Genomic DNA, 11,415 nt, shown 5'->3' on the forward strand with positions numbered 1-11,415 from the left:
GAAATAAGCTAAAAAAGAAACAAGGATAATTTAATCACCAGCTTTCAGTACTTAGTTTTAATAGGATGATAATAATAATTTTTAAAGAAAGGTACAATAAAAACTGAATTTCAACTACAAATTGAATTCATAAGTTCATAAAATAAATAATTAGTTACTTTCTGCTTAACATGGTATAAGACTTATGGGCTTACCTACAATAGATTCAAACATTTAATTTTTTTACTTAGATCGATGTTACGTTATAAGCATTTAGTAGGAAATTCTTTAAACTTAGTTTTGTTTGTAATGAAACTTGATGTTTCTTCATTTGTATTAATGTTACTAAACCAGTAATAAGTAATATTAGTATCTGCGAACAAAAATTAATTTCATTTTTATAACATCGTATATTGTGGTAAAATAAATTTAAAAAAAAAACTATAAATAATTACGTGATTTATAAATTATATACTAACTGATACAACAAGATTTAAATTTATACTAAAGAATCCAAAAGCAGTAATTTCACTTGATTCAAAAATTGTTATTTGGTTCATAAACAATTTAACCTAATATAGAATAATAATAGAATTAGAATATTACAATATGACTAATGCTTATCAATATCTAATAATCATATCATCTCTTATACCTACATGGATTACAAACATTTACAAAGGAGTTATAATTCAATTTAAATGATAAAGTAATTAATTATATTATTTTGTTTACTTGAATTTTTAGGTTTGTCGATAAATTTGAAATCCTGATTAATCGTAAATGTGAAATCATCTTCTGTTTCTGTAGGATAATAATTGAAAAAATACAATGTTAAAGTTATGTATTATTGCTTATTCATTTTTTGTTAAAAGGTTTATTTGTTTGAATGTTTCATGAGGAACAAGAATGTAGTTTAAAATTAAAAATAATATTGTGCTGTTAAAATACAATTTTTACAGAGTTCATCTTTTATGTCTAATAGTACATATTAAAATAACATAGATTTATTAGCAAAACTGTCTACTTTAACACAGACGTCATAAATAAAACAGATGAGTCTTCTTTGTATAATTATATTATAAACTTTTTGAGTTAACAATGATTCAAGAGCTTGTGCAAAGTGTCATGAAAGTTCTTAGATTTGTTCTGGGGAACAAAATTCTAAAATGTCTATAGTTATTGCCTGTTAAAGGAATTTATTTTAAACATATATAACTAATAATACATAGTTGCCCCAAAATCAAACAATTATTTCATAATACTTTTTACAATTTGTATTTCATAATTGAATTCGATTGGAAAAACATTAATTGTATTTTGAATTAAATAATTTTTCAAAAAAGACTCAAATCAAATTCCAAAGAAATTAAATTGGAAGGTTAATAATATAGAAATTATTTTTTGTATATCAATGTTTGTAGCAATATAAAAACCTTAACGATAATTGTTTAGACAACACGCTGTAACTCTAGTTAAGGATGGACATTGAAAATAAATAACATCCCAATATTTGACTCAAGCATTCAGCCAACTTAGAAAAATGGAAGGGATCAAAATTGTTATACATCGTGCTAAAATGGTAAAAGAACAAAAGACAATATACAGAGAATTAGCAATTACGAATTTATATTATAGTTACCTTTTCATGAACATGTGATGCAGCGATGGTAATGGCTACGACCAATAAGAAATTTTGTAGGTTGAAAATGTGAGGAGCGAAATTTCTTAGAAAATTTATAAAGAGAAATTCATCCCTTAACTTAAAATCAAAATGAATAGTATAAAAAAAACAACTTATCATATGAATATAACTAAATACAAAGAAGCCTAATAGTATTTTTCCGTAACCCACACTGAATAATCTCAATAAGTCCGAAAGTTCTGCGTGTAACAACCGTATTTTATCCAGCGTCATTTCTGTTATGGAATGTGTCAATTCTCTAGGAACTGCTAGAAATCCAGGGAGAAGATATTTCCAGGAATCATTCAACATTTGGAATCTATACTCTAATTGTTGTAGGAAAAAATATGAGGCATAAATAACTGTAACATCCACGATGAATTCTAACCGAATAAAATACAAACCAATAATAGTTATGTTAAAAGTCATTGGTGGCCATATGATGAGAAGCACTATTGTCAATGTAATATAATAAATTAATGTGAAAATTAAGATTGTATTCCAATAACTTTTCTTCGGTGCAATTTGTTGAATTAACAAAAATCTTGGAAGTGATGTTAGTTTATGGTCGTACTCAATTATACCATTTATCAATCTATAAAAAACAAAATGAGAAAAAAAAGATTGAAATAAACAAAAGCAGGCAATATAATATTACGTACATCATGTATCGACATCAAACTTTTAAATTTTTAAACACTTTAACCCGGTGATACACGACTGCAGACGGTTCTTATCGGGGCGACCTTTCTAATAACACCATTGTGAACGATTTTGCGGACACATGTTGCCAAATTTATAAATAATACTTCGATAATGTGGGTATGTGGAAATTCTGAGCGTATTAAGTTTAGTATGCAGTTACAAGTCATTTTTGTTAAATACTGCAGTAATAGTTGCAACCTCGTTGTATATAGTGTATATTGTGTTTTTGAACTATGGAAGACTTTCAAATTATTTTATCAGAACGTGGTAAAGAGTTAGTTCTACACAAAACGAATAAATATCGATTTAGGCGACAGCTGAAAGATGGAATTCTGAAATGGTTATGTACAAATAAAGTCTGTAGTGCAAGTATTTTGACAACATCAGATAAAAAATCAATCTGTGAATTTTCCGGCGAGCATATCTGCGCTGAGAACTCTGTACAAAAAATCGAGCGATTGATATTAAGAGAAAACTGCAAAAGAAAATTTGAAGATGATTTATCTACTAAGCCGTTAAAAATAATAAGAACGGAACTATTAAATAATACAGTAACAGAAATAGTTAAAGAATTATAATATTAATTTTTGTTTAAGAACTACTAATGGAGCAGAAAGTTTTCACCGGACATACAATAGCCAGTTTCACAATACTCATCCTCCGATTCACTTATAGTTATATCGATTTTAATAGAAACTCAAGGAGAAACTGAGACAATTATTTCATCCATAAACAAAGGTCGAGAGAAATCGGTGGCAAAAAAAGATTTAGATAGAATCAATCTAACTATTCAGAGCTATAATGATTATAAAATCCCCAAAACGTGATACAATATTAAAAAAAAATTAGTTGTCATTACAGGGGGAAAAATATAAATTTAATTTATTTATTATTATATTGAGCTCTTGACTTTAAAATATGTTTATATTATATTATTATATTGAGCTAATTGAACTGTATTGTTAAGAACTTTCATAAAATTGATAATCGTTGGGCTTGGTAGACCGCGTCGCTACACTTAGCAACGTTTCATTAAATTTCGACCGCAGTCGTGTCATTTTTCGGGTGCAACATAAGACCTTTTGTTATATAATGATTAGGGCTGTGAATTCATAGGAAAGTGCATTTTTTTTTTTGGTGAATGTAAGACATAGCTTTGTGAGTACATAATTTGAATTACGTAATAACGAATCAATCTATGAAACTTTTATTTTTGCATTTTTTGACGTTTTAAATATTTTAGGTCATTTTTTCGCATTTTTAGGTCATATTTTGCTTTTTTAGTTCATATTCTAATATTTTTAGTCAAATTCCGTCAATTGACTTGTTTGAAAACATTTTTAATTTATTTTACGCGGGCTGTACCTATATATTATGTCAAATTTATATTTTATTAAATAATATTTTACACAAGTCACACGCTATATACGGGTTAGGTAAAGATAACGATTCGACAAAATAAGGCAATTGCTAGACAACTAGATAACTTAGATAAGACAGTTATTGTGGCATATCGTCAAATCAAATTCAATCAACATTTTTATTATTATTATTTTTTTTTTAAATACTTTTTAAACACTTTATTGTACTAATGTTTAATATAAAATATACAATATTAGTATAAATATAAAAATTAAATTAAAAACTATTTTTAATAAATTTTATACTATAATTTTTGGCATTTTATATTCCTTTTTTTTGCATTTTGAGTGCATATTTTGCATTTTAAGTGCATATTTTATTGCATATTTTTGAAATTTTTAATACATTTTTAAAGGTTTTTTAGTGCATTAAATTCACAGCACTAATAATGATCGTCCGAAATCGTGTTGCAAAAATGGTAAAGCGTCCGCAATCGTGTTTCACGCCTTTAACCGGTCCCATACAAACACAGTATTATGTTATTAGTAATAAATAATAATAACTTATTACCATATGGGCGTATAGTTGCAATTTTTATCATATAGCATTGTGCACAGTAAGTATGAACAATAAACAAAAAAATATTCAGATTATTATAAGGAATATTGAGCATTCATTTTCAGAACCCATCTCATAAATCGTAATCGCTCACTATTTCATCCCAATCAATCATGCAATTTAAAAAATATTCTATTGCACATTTATGTATTTAGCATTCTAAAAATGTCAACAAAAACATATAATTAGAGGGGAGTGATTGCATTTCATGTTCTCCTTACTTAATCCATTTCTAATTATGTATAATCAATGCCAAAGCGCAATTTTTTTCATGTATTTCATATTCTGGTTGACGTATTTGTTTTATCATGGAATTTATTTTATTTTTTACAATGACCTACTCGTCTTTGAGGTACATTAAAAAAAAACTGTTAATTATTTGTAAGTTTCATAATTTATTATTCAGAATGGTGAGTCTTACTGTATGATCCGTGTTCCTGATATTCTTGAAGCAATAATGGCGTACCAAAATTTTAACAAATATATTTTTTCAAAAATAATTACATTCATGTGTATGCAGTAAGTGAATATTATTAACATGATCATTCGTGAAATTTCAAGACATTTATAAACTGTTTCTGTACTTTGAATTATTAATCCATTAGATTCTATTATGTAAGACATGTTAATGATGCCCACAATTTTGCACAAGTTTAAGATAGACTTCATAGATATTTTATAAACATTCAACATTTTAAGAAAATGTTTGTTTTGATACTAAATATTAAAACGAAATATTTATACTTATAAACAAATATTTGTCAATATATTGCAGTTATACATTCAGTTACTCCAAAATTCTAAAATAATTAAATAAATAAATGAAAACCATAATTTCTTAAACAATTATTATTCAATTTATTTATGTAGGTCAATGCTCAATATTTTGGAGTCGCAGTTGAATGAATCATTAAATATTATGTTAAGGTATTTGTATAATATATACCAACGATTTACGTTGTTATTAATTTTGATAAAAGTAAATTAATTATCACCCTCATAATTTATTCTTTTTTAGAGTACGTTACAGCGACATTTGCTTTCTCCGTCTTATAAGTGCGTATCATTTTACGCTCAGAAGATCACGTTTAGCTCCTGTAGTTAAAAAAATTAGAGTGATCTGTTATAAATGTAAAGACTAAAGCACTAAAGGTAGGTAAAGGGCTATTATCTAGAGCCACTCATATAAGCTTTTTATTATATTTTATTTTAAATCGAGTTATGAGTATCTTTAAAATGTAAATTGTTTATGAATCTTAAAATACTCATAACTCGCTTTAAAATAAAAATATTTTAAAAAATCTTAAAAGCCTGTAACGTGGTCGGGGATGACCAGTTCAATATACAGGGAAGAAGTTAGTTTCTTTTGAATAAATTTTAACCATAGGTTGGGAGCATATGATGTTTATTTCGGAATATTACAAATAAGTGTGGTTTGATCCAAATAATTATTCTTACATAAAAGTTTATTGTTACTTACGAACAACATTTACCAAAATGTGGAACTATCTCGGAGTTCAGACGCACACGATGGCAACCGTGGAGAACTGCCGTTCTCTTACATATTGGTATTTGATGGTTGTAGCCTTAAAATAATAAATATGAGACAATACAAGGTGGGCTTAATATCTAGTCAGCATATTGTACGTGTTATATTTATAAGATACATAATACATATAATATGTACAATATGTTTATAAAATATAAGTAATGACGTAACAACCTTTACAAGCCTATGCGATTGCCTAGATAAAAATCTTAGCTTTAACTTTATAAGAGGCCAATTCATTCTAATTTTTATTTAAAGGAGGTAAATGTGATTTACTGAAATTAAAACTTACGATGTTACGCACTTGTAAGACGGAGACAACAAATGTATGTGTAACGTGCTCTTAATAAATATACATATTATACTGTACGATGGAAATAGGATAAAACGCTGGATAAAATACTGTTATTACTCGCTGAACAATTGGACTTATTGAGAACATTCAGTATGGGTTATGGACATATACTATTGGGATTTTTTATATTTGGTTATATTGTTACGCTACTCAATGTTTAAGATTTTATTAATTTTAATGATAAGGAAACAGAAAAATTCAGTTTTTTATATTTTCTAAGAAAGATAGTGCCTTACATTATTATTATTTACTTCTAAAAACTAAAATGATTGAATAAATAAATAAATATAATTATTTATTTATTTCTTAAAGAACTAATAATTATCCAACTTATATATCATATATTATGTAGTTCAACGAATTATTCTGCTGTCACAGCCGAAAAAATCATTAAATATTAGGTTAGTTATTTGTTAATATATTATTATATCATACGAGTATACCGTATACCTACCTACGATAGTACGATTTTTACATTAATAAATTAGCTCCCTCATAATGTATTCTGTTTGTGGTTAATAAGTTTTTATTATTTTAAATATATATATACTTACATACATTTAATAGATATAATTTATATCTTAGTATAATAATTGAGGTAAAATATTACCACAAACAGTTTATGTTTTATCATACCTCTATCCAGCGTATGACGTAGTATTTAAGGATTTACTTTTTCAGTATTTACGTGTTAATTATTTTGTTATAAACTATCAAAAATGAATTATTTAATTTCTTATCAGCATCTTTGGCCAGCTCCTGGTCAGAAGCTCAAAGTCACCATTTATTGAGTACAGGAAAATAGAAAGTAACACATCCTGATTGACCCCAAAACGAACATGTTCAGTGAAGTTCGTCATATTCTTAAAGAATACATAAATACATACAGAATATATGTCTTATCATAGTTAGCATAGCCTATAGAGCTTTGGATAGTGATCTCCGAAAAATAGTCTTTCACACTGGAAATTATGTTTCTTGCAATATATAGTAGTTATTCAACTATATACAAGTATATGAGACTTGTTTCTCCGGAAGGTCGCTGCGACGCTGCACTGTAAAACCACTAACGAACAACTCGAAAATGGTTTGATCGAGATTGTCCATTTAATATACTCATTTATATTTTATAACCTTTATATTTTATATATTATACATTTAACTTTGTAAATTCCAAGTCAAATATTTTCTTATAGAATTATCTTAACTTTAAACTAAATTCGATAGAGTTATCGTAAACTATTTAAAGCAGTTCTTAGTTACTACAATACTAAAATGGCTTTTAATTGTTATCAGTTAAACCTTAAACGTGTACGGTAATAGCTATTAACTACGATCAAAAACCTTAATAATTTTAAAAACTGTTTTGAATTCGTTATTTTGTTTAATTGAGATCTGTCTATCCACTTTTCCCAATTTCAATCCCCCCCCCCCCAAGGTTTGGCACTATATATTTAGTTGTTTGAATATTTTTAAATTTCGGAATTTTCAAATGTTGGTTATTCGAAATTTAAATTATAAATATTAAAATATGGATTGACCGATCTCCTGTAGACATTATAACAAATTCAAATTAGTTTTTGAAATATTATGGCATTATTAGGTTAATCAGTAAAGTGGATAAAAAGTACATACAAACGAACATAATTCGTTTACAGTATGTTACTTAAATGTATTACCTAGTACAAATAGAAAATTTTAGTTCAATATTTGAAGGTAAAACAGTTGCGAAGTTAGTAGATTCCTTTAATGATAAAATGAATGAATTTATTTATTTATCTTCCAAGAAACTCAATGTAACTATAAGACTAAAAAAAATGTAAACTAAAACGTTGGATTACAGTGGGTCTTGCATCTCAATAAGAATAAGGGAAAACATGAATAATAATTAATAAAACCCTTAAGCAACCAATTAATGTTATCCCAAAAAACTATTATATTTCATACAGAATTATATTGAATAGATTAATAAAGCTTGCCAAAAATCTGTTTTATTGTAATAAAATGAATAAAGCTAGTATGATCATAAAGAAATTATGGGAATGTATTAAAGAAGCATATAACACAAAAGCAAATGAAAAAAACCAATGTAAATAAAATACTCAATGAATATGATAACATAACCACAGATAAACATATGACATTGCTAATATTTTTAATAACATTTTTACTGATGTGGAAGCTGATATTGCTAATAGTATTAATAATAGTTAGGCACTTTAAACGACAAAAATGGAATTAACTCAACAATAATTGTTATATATTTATAACTCAATTTATTTTAAGCCAGTTGAACCAGGTGAAATAAGGTACCTTATTAGTAAATGCTAAAAGTTGACAATATCAAAATTACAAGAAAAATGTATAAAAATAAGACTGACAAAATTTTGGATACAAAAAATTTTTTTCAGTAAAAACCAATAGGTATATATTTAGGAGCGAACTACCTACTACGGATGCACTCTACCATGTCACAAAAATTATATCAGTTAAATTGGAGTAAAAAGAACTAAAAAAGAAGTAGTTGGGGGTGTTTTTAGATCTAAAACAAGTTTGACTCTATTTACCGTGATATATTAATCAAAAAACTAGAATACTGTAAAGTGAGAGATGTTGAACTAAGTTTATTCAAGTCATATCTTACAAACAAGTATCAAATTGTTAAAATCAATAATGTATTTAGTAATGAGTTACCTATAAAGTACTTTGTGTCTCGGGGAACAGTGCTGGGTCCGTATTACTGTTTACTATTTACATTAATGGACTCCTTAATCGAAATATTGATGGTGAAATTAATATTGTGCTTTGCATATGATTCAACTTTTATATTTATTAGTGATTAGTGAATGTTTGAATGGCAATGAGAAAAAAAGCGAGTAAGTGGATGTCGCTCTGCTGTACAGTAGGTTACAAGTGGGTCACTGTATAATGGATAGAATTAAATTTGAATTCAATGATACAATATCATTGTATGAGAAAAACGATTCTGAGTGGAGATGACAGTATGTCAGTCTTGGTTTAAGACATATTAATACTAATATATCTGAGTCAAAATTCGAATTTTAAATGCTTGTAAAAAAAAATTGTGCCTATGTATTTTAAATATTTTACAATTGCTATTGTAAAAATATATCAGGAGCCTTGTATTAAATTTTCAAGTTTTTTTAACCAACAAATAAAATTTTATTGATATTTATAGAAAAAAAAACTAAAAAAATTGAAAACTGACAATGTCCGTAAACAGTTCAAAAAGAGTCAAATTATTTTCAAAATTTTACCGTGTATAGCAAATGCAAATATAAACAACCTGTGAAAATTTCATATATCTACGGCCATTTTTTATAGAGTTACACCAAAAACCAAAATCGATTTTGTTAAAAATCGATTTTGCGTAAAAATTCCCGTTTTTCCTTAATTTTTCTTTTGTTTTTCACGTCGCTTTTGAAAACTACTGGGAAATTTTTACTTTTGATCCCCCAAAGTACCAACTAGATTCAATTTCCAATCAGAAAAGTTGATGTTTAAGAAAATCGAAGCAGTTTTACTGTCCTGAAAGGTGATGACAGACACAAAAAAAAAAATAAAAAAATAAATAAAAAAATAAAAAAATAAAAAAATAAATAAAAAAATAAAAAAACACACATCATTGTAAAATCAATACATTCATCGTTCCACTCAGAATCTAAAATAAGCGTTGGCCCAAAAAAATGTTAAATCTTGGTCGGATAATAATTCTCTTCAAATTTATTATGATAAATCATATTTTTTTGTAATTTAAAATTAATAGCAATCATAATCTGGAGTCAAATACATATATAATCCTTGACAATTCTTGTATATTTGTCATTTGACACTAGTCTTTGTTGCTGCTCTTCAATTAAAAAGGCAAGCTCAGTTGAAAATTTATAAATGTATTTTAATGGCCATTTAAAATAGAATTTGCATATAAATAAACTAATTCATAATTTAAGGAAATTCGTCTATGTCTTTAAAAACCTAAAAAATATTTTGAGTGATTAACTTAAGATCATTGTATACAAAGCTTTAGTACAAGTTAGTATAAATTGGCCTCTTGGGTTCTGCCTATAAAAAAACATAAAATTAAATTAGAGATCACATTAAACTCACTTATAAAATACTTACTCAACAAGCCGTTATAAAGAGTTAAAAATACTTAGTTTTACTAATCTTCATTTATTATTTGTTTGTACACTTTTATTTAAAAACAAAAATACTATTCGTGTAGCGCATGCTTATGGTCATAACTCATAATACTAGATTTAAAAAAAATATTAATAGAAATATTTCTAAATTTAGAAGTACTTTTACACAATCAGGACTATATTATGTATTTATAAATTTCTGTATTAAATTTTAAATTATTCTGCAAGAATTTTAAAGTCCCCTTAGTTATAAAAAACGTTTTGTCGATACCATTTTAAATAAAATGTAAAAATATAACCATAGGTAGTTCATAATAATTTATGATTAAGCTGATATTGTTAAGATTTTGATTTTATTAATTTATTAATATACTTTACTATAGCTATGAACTTTAATCTCTTTAAATGTAAATTCAACCTGAATGCATCAATTAGAAAAGTAACTACAGTCAACCTAACCTATAACGATCTTCTAGGGACCTAGAGAACCTGATCGTTATAACCGAACTTCGTTATATCCGGATCATAAAAAGTAACATGATTTTTTTGAAAAATTAATGTATTAAACAAATTGTTTACTAAAAAGTGGACTATCCTATTTTAGACGGCAAGTCTAGTCACTCTATGCCCTAGAGTAATGTATGTATTGTACTCTAGCGCGTGAAGACATTAAACGTATTATTGTAGAAACTTGGAACCATCTTTCAATTACGACCGATTGTTGATAATAAACAACAGTAAAGCTCGAAAAGATGTTGGGATGAATTCCAAAGCTTGTGTGGTATTTCCAACAAGAAAATTGATTTAACTATAAATATAAATATTTTTTTATATAAAATTGTTTTAAAAAACCAAAATATATTTTTTCTCTTCTTGCTCCATCCCAATTTTGTTACGGACACACCTAATTTTAATTTTAAATATTATAATATATTATAAATGTTAAGACGTGATCAAATAGACTAAACAATTTACTTAAGAAATTTGCAAAAAAGAAAAC

General features: G+C 26.4%; 1 protein-coding gene across 1 annotated transcript; it reads right to left on the minus strand.

Annotated features, from left to right (window-relative positions):
- Positions 1-226: 226 nt before the first annotated feature.
- On the minus strand, positions 227-2,330 carry LOC111041403. The gene is made up of 5 exons (XM_022325671.1): positions 2,326-2,330; positions 1,622-2,258; positions 715-783; positions 459-551; positions 227-352 (listed from the first exon to the last, which is right to left on the minus strand). The coding sequence occupies exons 1-5, from the start codon at positions 2,328-2,330 to the stop codon at positions 227-229; spliced, it is 930 nt and encodes a 309-aa protein (XP_022181363.1).
- Between the last annotated feature and the right edge of the window lie 9,085 nt (positions 2,331-11,415).

The sequence above is a fragment of the Myzus persicae genome, unplaced genomic scaffold, assembly GCF_001856785.1.
Source record: "Myzus persicae strain clone G006 unplaced genomic scaffold, MPER_G0061.0, whole genome shotgun sequence".
NCBI classification, from domain to species: Eukaryota; Metazoa; Arthropoda; class Insecta; order Hemiptera; family Aphididae; genus Myzus; species Myzus persicae.